The sequence below is a fragment of the Ursus maritimus genome, unplaced genomic scaffold, assembly GCF_017311325.1.
Source record: "Ursus maritimus isolate PB19 unplaced genomic scaffold, ASM1731132v1 scaffold_7, whole genome shotgun sequence".
Classification (NCBI taxonomy): Eukaryota; Metazoa; Chordata; class Mammalia; order Carnivora; family Ursidae; genus Ursus; species Ursus maritimus.
The window spans coordinates 68,837,748-68,859,973 of NW_024426885.1; the positions used below are offsets into that span (position 1 = coordinate 68,837,748).

The following is a 22,226-nucleotide window of genomic DNA, read 5'->3' on the forward strand; positions in this document are numbered from 1 at the left end:
TTAGTATTTCTCAGGAAACTGTATTCTTCTAAATCATATGTTCTAAATACCAACCATAATAACTTTAACATCTTTATTAACCAGATCTCTTGAGAAGCCTAAAAAAAGACATTTCTACTGAGCAACAGTAGGCCAGAATTATAAACAGGCAAGAAATGTAACTTTTTAACTCAAAAGGAGAACACGGTAACCTTTTTGTCTAATTCCATAGCAGTACTCAACCTCTAAGACAGATACTCACCAGATTTATAAATCTGTATTTCCACCAAAGGAAGAAAGACCTCTCACTATATGGGAAAATTTCTGGGAACTGGCTTAAAATAAAACACTTCACTTATACAATATTGTGGCTTCAAAGGTCTAAAGGACTTGCCTTTGGTTATTTCCAAGTCTCGTTTTTAAGAAAATAAGTTTCTGTCTTTGATTTCTTTGAACTTGTACCACTGTGTGTGCCTGGTGGGATTCTTGGGAAGCAAACAGACTGGACGGGACAAAACCTGGAAAGGCAATGAGAAGCGTCCTGGATATTTCCCGTGACGTGCGGGTGCTACTCTCAGGAAGAATTTCAACTCGTTCAACCTTTATTTTGTAAACCTACTGGGCAGATACAGGAAACAAGGCTACAGAGAGTCAGGCAGGTGGTAAGTGGTAAGAAATGGACGGAAACGGACTTCTGCAACATTCTGCATGTTAGCCAGGGAGGAAGATGGTATGCCTCTGGTCTGTTTTCTAAAAAAGGTCATGGTTTAGAGCTGATCTAGCCAATCAACAGCACCACTAGCCACACACGGCTAAGGAAATCTTAATTAATTATTTGAATTAAAAAATCATTTTGGGGGCACCTGGGTGGCACAGCGGTTGAGCGTCTGCCTTCGGCTCAGGGCATGATCCCGGTGTTCTGGGATCGAGCCCCACATCGGGCTCCTCTGCTATGAGCCTGCTTCTTCCTCTCCCACTCCCCCTGCTTGTGCTCCCTCTCTCGCTGGCTGTCTCTCTCTCTGTCAAATACATAAATAAAATCTTTAAAAAAAAAAAATTCATTGCAAAAGCTGATGCATACTCCTCAAAGATTGGACAGAGAATATTTAAAAACAAAAATCACTTTGTCGGTAGCACTAGCCACAGCTCAAGTGTGTGACAGTCGCATGTGGCCAGCGGCTACTGTTTGGGATGGTTCAGTCGTGGAATGTGATCACCGTGGGAGCTGTGGCTGGATAGACAAAGTACCAGGGATGACCTCAGTGACCATGGAATATGTCCAGAAAGTGGACGGTATCTTGCTATTGAGCATGACAAGAATTTCTTTTAGAGCATGGACAAACTCACATGAATATCCTAAAGTTTTTAATTTAACTAAAATGCATGGGGTACTGATTATGCCAGAAGGTGCTACGTGGTTTACATGTATCATTCTTATTTAATCTTTGTAAGAGTACGAGGTAGGCCATATTATAACCCCCATCTTACAGACAGCAAATGAGGCTTAGAGGGAGCACGTGCACAACCCGAGATCCCACAGCGAAGGCCTGGATACCAAGCATGCCTTATCTCTCCAAAGCCAGAACCCAGAAGGGGGCCTGCGGAGGTCCTTCTGAGCTGGAGCGAGAATGCACAGCAGTACACGACCCGACACCCTGCAGCACAACGGTGGCCACAGCCCACGCGGATGGCTTGCTCTCAATTAGCCTTCTTTCCCCTCTGGGCCTAATACCTTCTTCGTGTCCAGCGTGATTATTTTCTACTAACAATGGAACAGCATCACCTACTAATTCCATTCTCTTCCTACTCTCCACCCATCCACCTGGGCTACTCGCATAGGTTTCTTGTGACAGCTTACGACAATGCCCGAACCAGTCCAACGAGAATGGAGTAGTCACTCCCCAGTCTATCTCATGTTCCACCCCTCCTTCAGACAGACAGTACTGATCTCTTACCTATCCTGTTAAGAATCAATGACTTTGCGTGATAGAAAGGAATTCTAGCAATGCAGAGTATTTCACCTGCGAAGGGCTGAGCTGTGATTAAGAATGGTTCCTCTTAGGGGCGCGTGGGTGGCTCAGTCGTTAAGTGTCTGCCTTCAGCTCAGGGCGTGATCCCGGGATAATGGGATCGAGCCCCGCATCGGGCTCCTCCGCTGGGAGCCTGCTTCTTCCTCTCCCACTACCCCTGCTTGTGTTCCCTCTTTCACTGGCTGTCTCTATCACTGTCAAATAAATAAATAAAATCTTAAAAAAAAAAAAAAAAAGAATGGTTCCTCTTAGACATGGGTTCTCAGTGGTCTAGGTGAATCAAACAGGCGTTCTGCCCCTTAGTTTGTAATATCTCAGCCTTTATGTGGGCAATGTCCCTGGAAATTGTTTAGCACATTATAACTGATCATTTGTTACACACTAATAACTTTTTTAAAGCTCTTTTTAAATTGCTCTTAATGCTCAATGTCCAAACGACTGTGGCTGAAGACGCACCTGACTGCATCTTCTGTGGACCCTGCTGATCCTTAGGGCCTCACATGCCTTACCTCCGGGGCGAGCCATCGTCGTGGGGCTGGATGATGACCACCTTCACGGTCACAGAAGTCCGGAGCAGATCGATCATCTGCTCGTGGGTCAGAGTGGCCACGGCCACTTTGCAGATCTCCACGAGGCGGCTCCCTTGGCGAAGCCCAGCCTTCCAGGCAAAGCCGAAGGGTTCCACGTCGGCCACGATTCCTTCAAAATTCACGTGGAAGCCAAGCTGGCCCAGCCCATTCCTCCTCAGGGTCATTTCCACGGTCTCACAGCCTCGCGTCACTATCTGAGGGGAAAGAGACCATGAGACACCACTGTGGGGCACCCCCGCCCCCCACAAGGTAGAGGCGCACACCCAGGCCTCCCAGCCCTGCCCTCCAACCACCCAGGTGACACGCTAAGCACGTTACAATGCCAAGTTCACCATAATTAGCCGTGGCATCGGACGCAAAGAGAACAGTGAAAGTAAAACAGCGGCTTTACTCTTCAAAGGCAAATATGCTCCTGATACAGGCGTCCTGCTTTTTCTTAGAAGCCGCTGACCCCAGACCTCATGAGCTTCAGACAGGCTCTGATAACTCCCTCCTCCCCTCCCCTATGTCAGTGGGCTTGGCTCTTAAGTATATAAGCCCCACTGTTCCAGATGGACTGTAGCAATGGGAAAATGTAGTCTCTTTCAAAACCACAAGTTTCACCCATTAAACATTAAAAGTTACTCAATTTCATCCAACTTAAAAAATGGCCCAAACCCCTTCCCAGCTAACACTCAGAGGGCTGCCCCCAGGAGGGCAGCCACAGAAGTCAGCCAGTTAGGAGACGTGCAAGTGTTCCCTGGGCACTGGCCCTGTGGACGTCCTGCCCTGTCCTCTGGGAAGCCCCCTCGTCGAAGTGGGTGGCCACTGCTTGCCTGGGTGGTGAGGGCCATTTAGCTCAAATGTGGGCAGGCCCGCCAGGCTCCCTGGCATCTGCTGACAAGGGCACTGTGTAGGATGGCCCTCTTGCAGGCAGCAGAGACCCTCCTGTGCCTGCGGGCACCTCTCCTTCATGGGGTCCATCCTTTGGGGGCCAAGGGCAACCCCAAGCAGTGGCAGCTTCAGTGCTCTGACCTTCCGCGAGAGCGAGAGTCTGCAGCAGTATCACGAAAAGCAATGTGGAAGCAAGGTGGTCGGCATCCCACGCGGCGCACTAAAGCACGATCATTAGTTAATGCCACCCTCAAAAGCACTCACTGAGCCTAACTTACATGCACTGAGACAAAAACACAGGCTCGTTATATGTCATTTGATGGCATCACTTATTTGTGGGAAATTTAAAGTCAGGAAGTATCATACCCGAATCCCCCAAAGCACAGAGCTAATGATAAAGCTGCAGTACAATAAATGCTCCATTTCCGTGAAACACGCTCTGAATACCCAGATTCCTATTTAACAAGACCTACGAGTGTAAGTACAGCTGTGGGCTGGGCTGGTTCAGCGTATGTCCGCTGTGTCTGTTTCCATGGTTACCTGCATAGGTACACACATGGCCCATCAACTTCCCACAGACACACAAGACAGCTGGGGGCTCAGGAAAACGGGGCAAGGCGTTGCTGGTCTTCGTGGTGAGGTTTTGAAAGACTGAAGCTTGCAAAGTTATGAACTGAACTAATCAGAAATTGCTGGAAAAGTACTTTTATAATATGTACACCCTGAATAAAATTTTCTTTCACTTTTCAACTTTGTTTCAACTACGCTCTCCTTCCAAAAGTCTACATATGTGTGAAATATACCCTGCCTTGTTTCAAATATTAATGCAATTTTCAGTTGAAATTTAGCATCCATATATCAGACTGAAGAGTGAACAGTCACACCTTTCCTGAGACCTATGTATCTCTTCTCCTTATTTCCTCCAACTACCTGCTACCTGCCCTGCTTTTTGCTTCGTGCTATTTCTTTATCCTTTCTCTTTCCTGCTTCTTAACACTTGCAAAGGATAAAGGACCAGTTATTTGGAGTTCCTTTCATACTAACATAAACTCAATTACCATAGGAAAATGGTAGCTTCCTATCCACATACCTACCCAGGACTGGCCACATAATTGGTGGGGCCGCAGGCAAAATCAAAATGCAGGGTCCCTGGGTCAAAGACTATTTACAACTTCAAGATGGTTAAAAGCAGAGCACTCAACTGAGCACGGGCTCTTCTGAGAGTGGGTCCCTAAGAATGGGTCCTGGGCTGCACACGAATGAAACAGGCCCTGCCTGTCCCCTTAGGCATCAGTTCTCATTGCTTCCTGGGTCTGTACCTGCATAACGGACACTTTTAATTTCAGTTTCCACCACGATAAAAGGCACACTGAATCTACCACCCGCCAAATAGCACTTGTTCCCCATCTCTGCTCTATGAATGTGGGATCCTCTTTGCTGCCACCCTGTACCAACCTTACGCTCTAATCCCTCAACTGTCTGGGGGTTGGTTTGCTTCCAAAATCCCCTGCTGTGAGTCATCCTAGGGCCACAATACATTTCCTCAAACATATTCCAAACATCAGGCACCTCCGTGTCATTAGCCATACCACTGCTTTTCTAGGAAAATGGAAGAATGGGGGCCACGAAACAGCGAATGGGTAAGGACCTATGAAATGTGCATTTTGGTGGTCGGCGAAGTGGTGTTTGTGTTATATTTTCAGGAGCACAGACGATGATGACTCAGCGGATCTCCTAAGAAGACGTATTTACGGTATTACCGAAGGCACAGTGTGTCTTGAAACTCACAAGGATAACTCAGTTCTACAGACACATAAACTAATCACGTACCTAATCGTCCCCAAATCACATCTATGTTTGTGCACATACACCCGATAATACTGTTGAACACACTGAGGTCTCTTCCTGTAAATAGTGTCAACAAACAATTAAATTATTTCTCCAAGGCCGGCAGACACTGACTAGATTGTATTGTCTGTAATTCATGGTCTCGAAGAACAAAGGGGAGATTTATATTTGGTGGGAGGAAAGGGGACAGGAAATGGGTATAAAGTCTCCTTTCTTCCATAAGTGACTAAATCTTTTCTAAAATCTGAAATATACATCCCCTTGGGGGAAGATTTAAACATGAGAAATTCTTTTGTCATAGCATGTTTGGGTTCTTTTACTATGTTTAATTTATTCTTATAACTGGTTAGACTCAAACTAAAATTTGGATCTTTCTGGGTGAAAATCAGGAGCAGAAATATTAACAGTTACACTCCATGGACATCATCTAGGGGTTCTATACTAAAAATAATGTTTTAAAAAAAATCTCTTTTAGGACTGATTTTTTTTTTAAGTCTAATTTAATGGGTAATTCTATAAAACCTCCTTAAGAAAACGAAACTGTGGCTGGAGAGTAATAATATATTTAATCTGGCAGACTAAAGAAAAATACCTGCTGTATAAACACGCACAGAACTGAAGTTGCAAAGAGGACGTAGTCATTCATAGGGTCAACAGCAACTGTTGCCCATTGGTCTCCCGCTGGGAGGGTCCTGTCATGTCCATCTCTACACACAGACATAATATCTAGACAATTCGCCATTTTTTTCTTTCAGATACCATAAAAACACATCCTGATGTTCTCTTTTGGAAGTTGGCTTAACTTTTTCTTTCCAATCAGTTTGTAATGGGTGCTTCTCCACCACTCATGTATTCAGCAACTGCTCAAAAGGACGCAACGTTTAGAATTAAGCCCCACAGCCATATAAAATAGTAATGCATTCTGCAGGTGCCATAATCGTGGTAGAATTTCCACAGCGGAAGCCATTATGAATCTGGGATTGAAGACCTAAGGATGGTGGAAACACAAAACGTGTACTTACTCCTAATCGCTGGACAATTTCCCTGATGTCTTCAGCACAGTTATCCACGGAGGACAGAAGGATACATTCCCCTCTCTCGTAAAACACTTTGATACTCATTAATCCAGATGTCCACCCAATGACGTCCCTGCAGGAACAGTTAAATACAACGTTCTTGGAATCCTTTTCAATCAACATTATGAACTCATTGGAAATCCCAAGAAGACATTCAATGTCAGCAGACTGGCCGAAGTCCCGAGCTATTACGTGCCACATGATCGCTCCGACGCTGAACAGATGGGCATCCTTCCTTGGCTTTACTTTCTCCTTTTTCTTTGCACCCAGTGTAATGAAGCTGAATTTCACAGAGGTATCCACAGTGGCGGTCGTGACAAAGTTCTCCGCCAGATCCTTCAAGTACTCTTGCCTCGTTCGAGTGGCCATTGCTCGAAACTTTTCTGATTTATGGGCTGCATTTTCTGCATTAATCACTTTGGCTAAAAGGAAGTCCCGAAATACTGCTGACTTTGGAAAAGTTACTCCTTTGGGAATTGGTGGACCAAACGGTGGTACATCTTTTGATCTAGAAACTCCAACACTGAGAAAGAAAAAAAAAAAAAAAAAGGAAACAATAGGAGTTGTAATACCTTCAGAATATTTACCTTCAGAGAAATCTGACATGTACCCATACTCCCAACTTACACCATCTATTCTGTAGCTTTTTGTTATACTAATTTCTGGATACCCAGTGTTTGTTTTTCAAAGTTACTAGATGGGCTGGTACTCTTAACTCTGCAGCTGGCCATCCCTGGGAAAGACAGTGACACTTTCAATGGAAGTGAGGTTATTAGCCCCAGGTGGCTGCTTGGGATCTCACTAGTACTGGACACCATGATGACACTTCACAGGCTCAAAGGTTTTAAGTGTCCCATTTTTTCAGGAAATGCTCACTTGGTCACATTTTGAAAATCTCAGTGTAAGTTTTATGGGAGTCAAATTGTAAGAGATTCCAGGGACTGAAAAGATCAAGTGTAGAGTGACAGTAACACCACCTTAACATGTCGAAACCAACCACGCTCCCCTGTATCAGGCAGGTGTGGTTGTCTCAAACCCTTCTTAGAATGATAACCTTATTCCGTGGGACAGAGTGTTATGGAATTGATTTGAGCACAGCATTCAAGAAGACTATTACTGATTCGCTGAGGAATATTCAGGAAGTTTTTAAGCATGATCAGTATGAATGTTTATGAGGCACTGCCCAAAATTTGAGACACTCTACTAACTTTATAACCTGAATCTCATTAGCAAGTCGTAATTTAGTGATAACAATGTGGTTTCTTAAAAACCAATGATTCCACAGTTGCGTGATTTGCACGATGCTATCCTCTATCATAGAAAACAGGACGTGGTCTGTTTTTTTTATAGCTAAGACATACATCCAGTCCAATACTGGTTTCAACATCCCTCCCTAGTAATTTTATTGAAACCAAAAACCTGAAACACATGAAAATAGACATTACTGATAACTTTAAGATTTTTGGTGCTCATGAACCACCCCGTGGTCTCACTATAAACTAAAATGGAAAGTAATTTAAAATACTTGATTTGACCTAAAAACAGCAGCCAATAAAATAACAGCAAATTCCATAAAGCCTTAGGCTTAAGTTTCCAATCCATTAGGACGGTTCATTTAAGATTATTCTTCATAATTACCATTCATCGGGTGAGATCTCAGAAGAATAATCCCACTTACCATGTTTGACCAACATTATGTTTTAAACCTATCCTTCCAATAGAACAGACGTTATGCTTGTTACAAATATCATTTTTTTAAAGCAGTTCTGAGCATTCGGGCCAGTGGTCTTTCGCCCAGATGTGACTCAGAAATCACCACGGGAGGAAGCTCATAGATGTTCAGGTCAATTTCAGGTCTGTGACATCAGCATACCGCACAGTAGGGCTGGAGAATGAGCCCATTTTAACAGGCTGTGAGGCAACATTCAAGCTAAGAAGTACCAGCTTACAGACTCTGTGTTGCTTTGAGATGGGCCAGGCGTGGGGCTCGGGACATAAACCAGCAACGTCTAACACACAGACTAGCTTCTCTGCCTTTAGGAGAGCACGCTTTACAGTCGTCACCATCTCCCCGTCCTCTCCCACGCGTGCGCCCCACCTCGGCCCAGGAGGGGGCTGAAACAGCACTTACTGTTTTAGGATGATAAAGGGAAATAACCTCCGGGGAGTGCCAGGAGCTCTAACAGGTGCTCTGCTAATTTCTGCTATTTATTCTACATACTGATGGAGGTACTCTTATCCTCGACTTTAAGAGAACGAATGAAAGTTTCCAAGAAGTAAAGTAACTTGTACACAAAGCACTGTGGGCAGCAGAGCTGGATTCTAACCCCAGGTCAGACACCCACCCTTTTACCCCACAAGGCATGATCTTCCAGTGGCATCTACTTCCTCCGAAAGAGTCTGTGGGGAGGGGAAAGGAAACAGAAACAGGCTCGGGATTCTGAGACACATGCATGGCCTTTTGAAATCACAGATGCAAGCATCAACTCCCGGTCTCAGGAGCCCTGTGGGCTGAGTGTTTCCAAGATCTTGGATGAGAAGCAGTGTATTCCCACTACAGGAAGTACTTCTGCTTGGGAAGAACTTGAAACAGCCACATCACCCACCTCTGAGGCTGGTATCCATTAAGCTCTGGTGCCGGCAGGGGCTGGATGCAGTTTTTAAGGGGAAAATTGAGGAAATGTGTAATCTACAATTTTGAACTGCTAGGCATTTTGCTGTTCAAAACAGGAAGGAGGCAATTATTTCATACAGAAAGTACCTGAGTGAAGACAGTGGAAATATAATTAGAAAAAGGGGGGGGAGGATAATTATGGGGTTAGAGATAATTGGAAAACAAAGCTATTTCAGGAGAAGGTGTGCTGTTGAAATATACCTGACAGAATGAAAGGCCAGGGGCTGCCGGCTCACCTGTAACACACGTTTTCCGTGCACGGGTTGTGCACTTTGACGATGACAAAGACGTGCTGGAAATGGGACCGGATGCTTCTCGGAGTAAAAGGAAGTGCTCCGGGCTCTTGGAAGACAATGGTCACAATGTCATTTCCGATATGCCTTTTCCTCAGAAGCTGCGGTCAGGAAAGGGAACACACACGGAGTTACAGACGCGGTTTTCCGTAAAGACAAAATATAGCAATATATACAACTTACTCCTCTGTCCATTTTCAAGGATTGATTCAGAAAGCAAGAGCCACTCTCAGAAAGTCACTGCTCCTCAAGGTGACCAGCAAAAGCAGGATGGGCTGCGTCGGAAACGTTTATGGAAAGACAAGCCTAACGCAGTTAATTTCTCGCACTTTAAAATTCAACTCCTTTTCACCTTGAGCTTTCGTACCCTGATATAATAGCATGTTAGCGCTTGAAACACTTTCAGGAATTTTTTTTTAAGGTTTTATTTATTTATTTGACAGAGAGAGAGCCAGAGAGCACAAGCAGGGTGAGTGGCAGTGGGAGAGGGAGAAGCAAGCTCCCCGCTGAGCAGGGAGCCCGACGTGGGGCTTCATCCCAAGACCCTGAGATCATGACCTGGGCTGAAGGCAGATGCTTAACCGACTGAGCCATCCAGGCGCTCCCGTTCTCAGGAATTTTATAGTTTAAGTTCTTCAACTTAAAGCAAGCAGACAGAATGAAAGAGAGAGCTCAGGTTTGCTAAAAGTCCTACATCAGTGTGTTAGGGCCTTAACCTGTGTCCTGTGCTCCCCACAGGCCTGTCCACAACAGCAACACAGAAAGACTGTTACTTCACTAGCTAATAGATTCAAACTACTTAACTGAAATCTGTCCTTTCAGGTGTGATTCAGAAACACAGAATTCTACCAGATTAACGGCTGGAAAACTCCATGGTATAGAATCTTATACATTACAAATGTGGCAGAAGCCAAGGAACCCCAGAGCAGCAACAGATTATTATTATTACTATTACTATTACTATTATTATTATTATTATTATTATTGTGTGTGGTTTTTTTTTTTTTGAGCAGCAACATTTTAACAACACTTTCCCTTTTCATTCTCCTTTTGCCCAGAATGCTCCCTTCGCCCTGGACAACTCAGGGCTCTAACTTAGTTATCTCCTCCCCGGAAAGGTACTTCCCTGGCAAGCCTATACTGGCAACTCCACCCATACACCCAGGTCCACTTCTAGTGCATTAGTTGTAATAGAACCGTGCTGCTAATTGTGATTTACTTCTCCCGCTTCAGGTCATCACTTTCAGGAGGGCAGGAGAAATGCCCTGTTGACTTCTGTTTTTTTTTTTTTTCTTTTTAAAGATTTTATTTATATATTTGAGAAAGAGAGAGACGGGGTCAGGTTGGGGCACGAGGTCGGGGGGGGGCACGAGGTCGGGAGGGGCAGACGGAAAGAGAGAAGCAGACTCCCCTCGGAGCAGGAAGCCTGAACCAGGGCTTGATCCCAGGACCCTGGGATCACGACCTGAGCCGAAGGCAGACGCTTCACCGACTGAGCTACCCAGGCGCCCCTGATATCCTGGTTTCTAATGGCCTGCCCAGGACATAGTCGACACCCAGGCCACAGCTGCTGAAGGCATAAATGAGTGGTATGGATACAGGATCCCAGCCACATCACGCTGTGCAATAAAACCGTGACTGCCCTCTGACTATGTCGATAAACCCATACATAAAGCACTCTCTAAGTTGATGCGAGTGAAACCATAGTATCTGTGCTCACAAAGCTTGTGATCTTCAGTTTTAATAGAGACAATAAGCTTTACAGGAGCTGGTGATGTCACTGCAGGAATGAGATAATCTCAGGTAGTAAATCTCTCTTTACTAGCAATAACAAAGACAACGAGCTTGCTCTTAAATTTATTTGGCACCTACAGAACATACCTCACCGTAAAGAGCATTGAGTTCAACTCTTAAAGCCTTTTCAACCCAGATACAAAAAGGATTTCATTGTCAGGCCCCTGACTTGTGATTTAGCGCGATAAAAGGTCTGGGAACTTGGGGATGAAGTGCTCCTTCTTCCAGAGTTCTCGGATATGCCAGTTAAATCACTGATTCATATGCTGAAAAATTCCCATTTAAAGCACCACGGTTCAAGTCACACACCCACAAAAGTCACCTTTCTGTCTGGGTGAAGTTTTGAAAACACACATTCATATACATTAATACAGACCCAATGAGCCATCGGTAGCTTTAAAAATGTTTGCTAAATATTTAAGTTAAAATGTGCCCTTTTGGACGCATGTAGCAAACCAGGTCCTGTACACTGTGTGATTAATTCCCCTTCCTACCGTGGACACAGATGATAACCATGATAACTATTTCACATAAAGAAAAGAAAGGGGAAGCAAGGATAAATATCTACAACAAACATCAATGCACAAGCTGGAAATTGTACCAGGTTAAGATGTTCCTCCCTCGTTTCCACAGTAGCTGAAACACAGGATTCACAGGTACTATATAATAGGACAAGGGAAAATCTGGAACGAATGAAAAGTTAAAGAAAATGTATCTTTAATACCTAACACCGTGTTCGATATATCTGTTGAACGTGGTACCCAACAGCTGGCTCTATACTTGACTCGATATCCTTGAACACAAGAGTTCTCAGATTGACGGGCACAAGATGGCGCTCGTGATGGCCAAGGCCACGCAGTGAATTCTGCAGCCCCTCCTGCTTACATGTTGCTGTGATACACTTCCCCTTGGCCGGCTCTCTCGGTTACGTGCATGGGGCAGGCATGAACTCATGAGTCCGTGCTTCCTCACTGTTGTAAGAGCAACAGCAAAATGGACAACTATTCCCACCCATTTTCTCTTTGTCCAGAAGGAAGACATTGGGTCCAGTTTTGTATTTCCCAACACAGGAATAGTGGAAGCACCATTTAAAAGGCTGGTTCCCTCAACGACATGTCCCTTTCTAAGCATATTCTTTGGCTTTGTAAAATGGGCCAAAAACATTTTTAATAGTCTAGTTAATTGAACCAGAGTCACAAAATGTACTTGGCAAAACAATAAAGTGCGTGGGGCGGGAGGGGCGAGGAAAAAGATTCGTTAAGAAGAGCAAAATCTGACGCTCTCTGTAGGAGAATAAAAGTAGAAAACTTACCACCTTGTCCATCAAAGGGATGCTTGACTTTGTTTAGAGCTAAAGAAAAATAATATCTGGGAAGCTCGCAGGAATATTTTTCACTGTTTTCCAGGATTTTGCCAAACATTAAATAACCTAAGTAATTTCTCAGACTTCTTATCTGAAGGTAAATATTTTCTTTAGTCGTTACGTGTTTCTTCTGACCGGCCAGTGAAATTCTGTGTCATCAGAGTCCAGACCTGGACGGGGAAAGGGGACGGCAGCCCAGCAAAGCTGTGAAGCGAGGCCCCGGATTAGGAAGTCGCCTCTAGCACTGTTTGGGGAATTCAGGAAGGGTATCTTCTAGCCCTAACTCCTCCCCTCTAGACGTGAAGTTCCTGACACTTCCCAGTGCCAAGAGAACCGCCTTCGTGTCTTCGACTGTAAGAATGAGTCAATAAACACTGTGTTAGACAGATTTACATAGTCAATTCTACGAAATCTCCAACGCTTGACTCAAGCAGTGAAACAGGAATAAACTCTTGTTATGACAAGAAAAGTGAAATGTGATTCTTCACCCAGTTCCATGGCAAAAAGCGTCCAGATGCGACGAAATAGCAACCCTCGGATTTATTCTCAATTCCCTAACCAAACTTCAGGGCTTCGCAGGAACAGTTTCACCTTGATGCAACAACCAAAGGCGAGAGAAAACTGTCAGGCAGCCACACTCGATCTGAGGAGGCATAAAGTTGAGCTAGTCAGATCGATCAGCCTCTATGCAGACAGGCTCGTGTGGTACTTTTTTCTTAGCAGAGTTAAGGCAGAGAAAGAATTTTGCACCTCACTCTGGAGGCGAGGGCGAGGCAGTCATACGATAAGGAAGAAATGCAATTGGATGTACTTCACAAGTTTCTAAGAGTCAGAATTAGTAAAGAGAAAACTTCATTTGAAACCAGAAAAGGCTGATCTCCAGAGACGGTCTACTGTCTTAAGAAGCAAATATGTAAAAATGTGCATGCTTTCAAAGGGAAAACTGCATCATTTAATGATTATCTTATATGTTCTGAAATTCAAAGAGATGAGCCCAGAACTGAGCAAAAAATTCAATGTATTCCCCTGAAAACTGATCACAAGTTCTGGATCTCAGTCCTTGGGCTGGAATCTAAAGTCCTGTTGGTAGGAACAGAGTTGACCAAGACTCCTTTGACCCTGTCCTTCCCACCCCTCTGACCGTGTCCCCCACCACCCCTCCCAGACAGCCACCTTGTCCCTCCCACAGGCCAGCTGTTTCTACCACAGGCCCTTTGCACTTGCTACCCCCCTGCTTGGAAGTTTCTCCCCCTCACACAGAGGGCCAGCTTCTCCCCCATCAGAGACCTTCCTAATTCTACATGTGTGCACACAACACACGCACACACACACACACCCCCCACACCCTCATGTATTTATTACTCAAGACACAACCCAGTGGTTAGAGTTTTGTTTTGATTTTTAAGAGATATCTAGAGTTTCCTGTGCAAAGTAGAAATGTGAACATAGATCAGGAGTCTAATAAGAGAGAGAGAGAAATCTACTCACTTGACCACATAAATTCACAAGACCTACATTCAGAGAGGGAAAGCCTCAGCTACCTACTCCCCACAAAAAAAAAAAAAGGGGGGGGAAGCTAGGTTAAGCGCTCTTATCTCAGATCAGCAAGATCATATCAAATTTAATTGCCATTTCAAGGATTCATTGTGGATATACTTTATATAACCAATATAAAAATATTATGTAAAATATTTAATATAAAACATATATTTTACTAATAGGAAGCATAAATGTACAAACCAGTTAAGTGAGCAAGGCTGAGTATTCTGTAACTGGAGAAACAGAAATAAACCTAGAATGGAGATTTTTAATGATTTAATAACAAAGCGAAGATAAGACGATTATGGAGATACAAGTTATTTCTGATACCCAGCAGTACCAACCCTATTGTAAGCAATCATGCTTATTATCCTGCATAAGTACACATTCCTGTTTAGGGCCTGGGGATAAATCTCATCATGGAAAGCTGAATAAGCATTTTATTCTTCCAAAATATTCCATATTATTATTTATAGGTGAACCCAAGTGCAGTCAGGACCTGTTCATACAGCCCTTAATGAGGTAGATTCCTCCTATATACGGACAGTTTCTTAGCAGTTCCAATTAGGGACTTACAGAAGTGCAGAAACCCCTTAAGACAGGTCGGCCATCTATCCAAATTATATAGAGAAAGGGTTCCAGCCTGGCTGAAACCTAACAAGCTGTGTCTCCATTACCCCTATAGAGGTCAAGTCTGTCCCTAGGCTAATACTAATATTCTTCAAATGGAATCTCAGAGACCTAGGAGCTTGGCCTTATTCCTTAGGGACCTCTTGGGGGCTAGGACATCCCTAACTTTATGCATGCATTAAAAAAAAATCATAATTTACTAGGTACCAGGAACCATGCTACCTTTATCCATTTGATATACTTAGACTGAGGAAAAGGTCTCTCTGCCCAAGTGAAGTCTGAAGCTAATTTGTGGCGTTCTTTCCACTGATAACAATCCATGATGGCTGATCTATGATTTATCTACGGGACAGAGGGGAAGCACACGGGGGGAGACAGCCCTGTGAAACGGAATCCGACTGCCAGACTGGCCCAGAGAGACTGATGGGTCTTCAGGGAAGAGGGAAACCACTCCAAGAGCGGGCTCTCTTATCATTCCCTAGGGCTGGCTAGGTTTTCTTTGTAAGAGTCATACATTCCAAACACCGAACTCTTTTGCAACAGTGGTAAACTCTCTAAAGACTTTTAATACATCTTGGAATCAGCTTTCAGCTTGATTTATTACAAGAACAAACACAAGAAATTATACCTGATGTGGACGAGTCTGGACCAGTTACATAGTCACAAATACCATGGTGCTAATGAGGCCAAAGTTATAGGCACCATTCACATACAGGCCAGCTAACTTTGCTAAGTTCTGTGGCCTCAAGCTGCACTCAGGAGCCCAGCTGGTCATTTCAGACATTTCTACTCCTGGTATTAACATAATCTGCAGGCATGGGTGGGGTGGGTGGGAGATGTCCAAAGGGCCAGTACAACCTGTAACAAATTTGGAGTGCATGTTCCAAGATTGCACAGTGGCAACATTTATCTACAAACAGAATATTCTGGTAACAACCCAGGATTAGCAAAATATTAAATGCCAAAGTAAAGATAATTTTCTGAAATTATTGATAAATTAGCCCCTACTTTCTTAACTATCTAGGCCTTAGTTTCTTATACCAGAGCTGTAGGACTGGGAACAGGAAAATAAAATGCAAATTAAGTTATTTAAAATGCTTGCACTTTATATCTAATAAATGATGAAACCGTAACAGCAAGTAAAATCACTGAGCACACCGTGTGCCAGGCACCATTAAGTGCCTTGTAGGTATGAGCTCACCTAATTCCAGCCACCGTCTACGAAAGGTTCATTTATTCCTTGAACAAATGTTTCCTGCCTGCCTACCATGTTCAGGATATGGTTCTGGGTGCATGGGGACACCTCGATGAAGAAATGAGCTCAAAGCCCCTGCATTCAGGGATAACGGAAACTAAGGCATAGAAAATTTTGCCCAAGGTCACAAAGCTGGTAGCTGGGATTGAAATCCAGATAGCATAGCACTAGAATTCTTGCTCTGTTAATAACTACATTTTCCTGTTGAAGCCATTTTTCCACCTAGAAGCAGGAAGCCTCAAAGAGGGCCATAGAACCACAGAAATCAGACACTAAGAGGGCCACGCTGTGGATTGTCTAGTCCAAGTATTGTGCGTGCTACATCTCCCCACTGCCAAACCCGTGGAAAGTTTCTCTAAAATTCAACATTCTTTTCCTCTGAGCCCAGATGCTGCCCCCGAATCCTTCTTCACACAGTTTTCCAAGGAACCACTGCTGGTCATTTGAACCAGGTCCTCATTATATAATCATCCGATTTCTTGAGAGGCTAAAGATCTTACCCAAAGACACAAGGCGAGTGACTGGCAGTGGCAAGTTCAGAATACGTCCACTGACTCTCATTTCCGCTTTTTACCAACCCCTTTATACCATGAATACTTGCCTACATAGTGTTTCTCACACATAGATTTCCCAATGGACCATATGTAGGATCATATATATTCCAGACACAATAAGAGCACTCATTAAAAAAGCAAAACAATTTTATAGTTTTCCACCTCTAATCCATCATCAAAACTTACTCAATGTCATGGATTCTCACTCAAGTTTAAGAAAACAACCAAGAAGTAACCAAGTAAGTCTTTAAGCTACAGAGTCTGTAATGTTTAGTATTAATTTACAGGAGATTTAAATATATATATATATATATTTCTAGTTTGGGAAGCTTAAAACACCCATCCATTCCCCACTCCCCAACATCTGTCCTTCCATCTACTTTTTTTGTGTGTAGGACTTTAAGGATAGTTTCAGTGAAAAAAAAAAAGGTACAGAGAACTCATAAACCCACAGATTTTAATTATTATGCAACCGAAACGAGGCAGGGGAAAGCCTGGTTTGAGTTCTGCTAACAGCAAATCCCAGCAGACGTTAGAATTCCAGAGGCTGCCATAAGGGAAGTGATGGGGGCCAATCCAGTTTGGAGTCCAATGGCTCAAGTAATTAGGGACCTGGAAGGGCTTTGTGGTTTGAACACTCGATAACTGGGGTCAAAAGGCACTGGCTCTACTTCTGCTAAAGGACTGACAGATTTCCCGGCTGGAGTAAGCCCTATCAGTTTTCTGAGCAACAACTCACACAGAGTTTAATTACTGAATGATTCACAAGTATCTGCCGGACAACTGCACTGGTCTAAATTAAGCTTAATAGTGAGTGAATCTGTTTGGCATTATTCCAAGTAATTTTTTTTAAAGAGCTAGAAATCCTTTAGGTTAAAACATATAAATACATACATGTGATCTAGTGATTGTAATGCTACCTTTTAAAAAAGCATACAGAAATAGGGGCGCCTGGGTGGCTCCTCTAAGCGTCTGCCTTCAGCTCAGGTCATGATCTCAGGGTCCTGGGATCGAGCCCCACATTGGGCTCCCTGCTGAGTGGGGAGTCTGTTTGTCCCTCTGTGCCCCCCTCCACCCCGCTCATGCTCTCTCTCTCAAATAAATAAAAATTCTTTTTAAAAAGACAGAAAAACAAAACAAAACAAAAACCCATACGGATATGTGATCAAAAGGTAGATTTTCTGATGGTAGAGGTAAGAAATCTGATTATTAGAAAACACTGCAGATCACTCAGGAAGGACAAGGCACTGAGCTTAAGTATTAGATAAATGGCCAGAAAATCTGGTTGTCAATGAGAAGGAAAAAGGAAAGAGGAGCTGTCCCTACTGTGAAGAGTTGGGCTGGAATCGGGAGCCTGCTTTCTCAACCCCGCTGGAAGCCTGAAGGAGGCTCTTGAAATTAGTGATGGGGATGGGGCAAGTGGTTTCTTTGCAAAACGTGTATTTTAACTACCTTCATTGAATTTCATGAGCATTAAAAAAAAGAGAGGGGCGCCTGGGTGGCACAGTGGTTAAGCGTGTGCCTTCGGCTCAGGGCGTGATCCCGGCGATCCGGGATCGAGCCCCACATCAGGCTCTTCCGCTATGAGCCTGCTTCTTCCTCTCCCACTCCCCCTGCTTGTGTTCCCTCTCTCGCTGGCTGTCTCTATCTGTCGAATAAATAAATAAAATCCTTAAAAAAAAAAAATAAACATTTAAAAAAAAATAAAATAAAATAAAAAAAAATAAAATAAAAAAAAGAGAGAGAAGGAAAATTCTCTGTTGCAATTAAGTTTCATTCATTCAACAAATTGTTTGGGTTTTTTTTTTTTAAGAAGTTATTTATTTGAGACAGAGAGAGAGGGGCACAAGTGGAGAGAGTGGGAAGAGACAGAAGTAGACTCCCTACTGAGGGCGGAGCCTAACATTGGGCTCGATCCCAGGACCCTGAGAACATGACCTGAGCCGAAGGCAGACGCTTAATGTATTGAACCACCCAGGCGCCCCTCATTCAACAAATTTTCCCGAGCAACTGCTATGCAGTCCCTGGTGCGCTAAGGTATTTTTATAGCAAAGCAGTGCAGCTGAATGACATCAGAGCTAAACTTCCTAGACATGAAAACAAACTTTGTTTTAACTCCTGATTTAACCCAAATACGATCAAATCGCGAAAACTGAATCATGCCACGAATAAGTTATAAGAACCGTTCTTACAGTATTTTCTGTAAATTAGTTATCTACCTGCACTCAGAAACCTGAGCTCAGCTTACCTTGCTGGCTTATTTATAATGAACACAGTGGACGCTGATTTCCACTAAGATTTTGCCTAGCAAGTAATAAAGGTGTGTGTGGAAGAGTTTCCAAGTTTTATAAGGAAAAAGTGCAATACCACTATGCAAAAAGCCTCCCTTTTAAAGGCCAACTACTTCCAAATGATGAAAAGGTCAAAAATTATTCATGCCATTGAAGAAAACACCAAAAACAACCCCCCCCCCCATGATGCTTTGCCAAGTCTGAGTGCACGAAGCTCATCGGCAGGCTGAGCTCAGCTCTGGAAGGCGGAGGGAGGACCCACCTGCTGTCTGTTGTTGGGCATGTAGGGCAGCATGGTGGACACGTGGAACATGACTTCATAGTCTTTGTATGTGGTGTACAGGGAGTGAGTTCCTGTAGAATCAGCTGAAAACAGAGGTGAAGGACAAAAACAAGTCAGGCAACTGTGAAAGTTAGCAACGGGACCCTTACAAGGTCATTCTTCCAAAGGCAATTCAATTTGCAAACAGACCACCCAACTCTCAACCACCAGTGTGTCCTGGCGGCCACTCTGCTCTCCCGCTGCGCACTGTTCCTGCCACTCTCCAACGCACGTCTGTGGCCTGAAGGCTCGGGCGTCTCCTCATTTGCTCTCACCCAGGGGCTTCCCCCCTGCCCTTTCCTCAACACGCTCGCCTTCGAAATACTGACTTCGAAGACCCGCCACGGATGCGGCGGAGCACAGGGAAGCAGGGGAGGCCAGAAGCTGGAGGCGCAGCTGGGGGCGGGTGTGGGCGCCATTATTTGAAGGGTACGAGCTAACTAGCAGCTCTCCTTGCCCCATTCTGGGCGTGTGTGTTTACAGTTAATTCTGAAGTGATTCCTGAGCACCTGATCTTCCAGAACTCAACAACACGAAACAGGACTGACTTAATATGGAAATAAGAACAAAAAAATGTTCCAGATTTCTTTCTCTGAATCATGTAATTAATTTCCTTCTCTTTGCAGCAGGCAAGGCAATGGTATAGTCGGATGATTAAGACGGTGGAGAATGAAGGGGACCGCTTACTGTATATTATGCGCTGACACATGTTTAACACTATGACATCTGAACCCTTCTTAATCACACAGCTATTCACCTTCTGAAAAGCAGAATGACTCTTTGCAAATTCAAAATCCATCTGTATTATCAACAGATTACCACAGACTGAGCGTTTCAGGCACCTGAACCAACACACTTACATAATGATCTTAGGGTGGAGCTTTGAACCACTTTGTATATGGATAAAGGCAAAAAGATACCTAGAAAGTAAGATGTAAACAGAATTCAGATCTGCCTTTCTCAATCTTTGACCAACATGTACGTTTGTCCACTTTTTAAACAAGAAACAATGCTATTCAAGGTCATTTAAAAGAAAGTTTATTCCATCATGTTTGTTGGGGAAAGTCTAATCATCTTGGGTTAACTTTTTTTTTTTTTTCAAGTAGGTTCCATGCCCAGCATGGAGCCCAACATGGGGCTTGAACTCACGACCCTGAGATCAAGACCTGAGCCGAGCTTGAGTCGGACGCTTAACTGACTGAGCCACCTAGGTGCCCCTCATTTTTAAATCTAAATATTTTAATTTTACTTTAAAAACATTACAACATTTAGCCTTCATGGGCCTTTATTATTTTCTTTCTGAATCCTGCACTTTTTCTTTTGAATATTCATTCTAAATCAGAAACGGTCCTGAAAATTTCCTAGAAAAAAAAATATCACATCTAGTTTTGCAGATTCTGAAAACGTATTCATAGCAGACAATTTAATCAGAAAGGGAAGTATTTAAAATGTTTACATATAGATATTGACAAATCAACTTGTAGATGGTAACAGAGGATATTCATCCAATAAGCTGTATATTAACCCGTCCCCAGATAATGCAATTATCTCTTGGAGCTATATATTAAGTACATATTTGCTTTTTGTTTTGTTTTGGTTTGTTTTGGTTTGGTTTTTTGGACTTCTTGGAAAGTATTGTTCCATTTTAACTGTCCTGGCTGAAGACAGAGAGTGTGGCTTTGGAAGTGAGCAAGCAAGGTCACAAGGGAATGATGATTGTCTTCTTCCATGAAGAACTGACTCATTAATAACAACACGAAGGTCAGGGGCTGAAATAACCCAGCACATTCAACAATTCTCATCACAACACCCTGCTACTCCGATGGGCAGAATTCAGCGAGAGAAATCCTCATAGATAGCTGATAGCCTGGTCAACAGGTTTCAGCTTCAGGAAATTGTGGTGAAAGTGGAAAGATGCATTTAGGGGGGAAAACACTTTTTTTTCCCCCTAAAGATTTTACTTATTTATTTGAGAGAGAGAGAGAGAGCACAGAGGGAGAGTGAAAGGGAGAAGTAGACTTCCTGCTGAGCAGAGCTCGACCTGGGGATCGATCCCAGGACCCAGGGATCATGATCGGAGTCAAAGGCAGATGCTTCACCGACTGAGCCACCCAGGCGCCCCTGTGGGGAGAAAACACTCTAAAAAATGCAATCATAATTTATCCATCCCAAATAGTACTACAAGATGGATTTTTGAAATTAAATATTCTGAAAAGTTTTCATCTCAAATGTCAGTACGGTAATGGAGAAGGTGAACTGACAAGCTTGTTCAAGGGTCTGCTGCAAATATTTCTGATGGAAAAGAGACGCGGGCCATCATGGAAGTCCCCAGTTTTGTCACCTCTGCATGCAGACCCAAGAGAGGCTGTGCATGGCCTGGGCTCTATACTCCACTCTGGTGAGCCAGCCGATGGTCTTAGTGGCTCCTGTCCCCTCTGTTCCAACTTCATTTCACTTTGTACTTAGGACAGGAAGAACCCATCTTCAAGCCAGAAGGAACATCCAGACACTCTACATTTTTCCCAGGGCTCAGACTCGACCAAGGTCCTGTGGGAGGACAGAGTGAAGAGTACAACACCACTGTCCTGAATTTAAGAAGGAAGATTGTTTTTGTGTGTCTGTCCTATGAGAGACATTATTTTATTTGACCATTTCATGAGACAGAATTCTTAGAAACCTCCTCTTTACTACAGGGATGTCTTAGACATCTCACAGAACACCTTGCCTTGCTCATAAAAATAACTAAGATTTGTTGATGAGGAGAATCAACATGTTGAAATCTCATTCTCATGTTATCATTTCCGTGAGCGAAGGTGCTTAGCACGGCATCTGTAATGGGTCAGGGACATGTATCTCCTCGGTCATAAAAATTCAAAGCTGATGTCAGTTCTTATACGTAGGAAAATATTTACATTATCTGTGTTGCAGTTTAACAGAACGTACAGATCAGAAGTTCTTACAACGTTTCCTCGATCCACCCCACTGAAGAGAGAGGACAGGCATGCATACTAATGACTCCATGTCAGCAGTGGCTTTCCAGGAAGATTGCCCCTAAGGGCAGCATGCCCACACCTCCAGGGGAGTTTGTAAAGAAAAAGGAAGGAAAATCAGAAAA

General features: G+C 43.6%; 1 protein-coding gene across 5 annotated transcripts in view; it reads right to left on the reverse strand.

The window, feature by feature from the left end:
- SIPA1L2 (signal induced proliferation associated 1 like 2) overlaps positions 1-22,226 on the reverse strand; it is a 105,816-nt gene that overhangs the window by 55,494 nt on the left and 28,096 nt on the right. For all 5 annotated transcript variants that reach the window (XM_040624194.1, XM_008689550.2, XM_040624197.1 and 2 more), the window contains exons 5-8: positions 19,052-19,155; positions 9,307-9,464; positions 6,343-6,919; positions 2,519-2,793 (exon numbers count right to left, since the gene is read on the reverse strand). In XM_040624194.1, the coding sequence (XP_040480128.1) occupies positions 2,519-2,793; positions 6,343-6,919; positions 9,307-9,464; positions 19,052-19,155 (1,114 nt within the window). The remainder of the gene's footprint in view (positions 1-2,518; positions 2,794-6,342; positions 6,920-9,306; positions 9,465-19,051; positions 19,156-22,226) is intronic.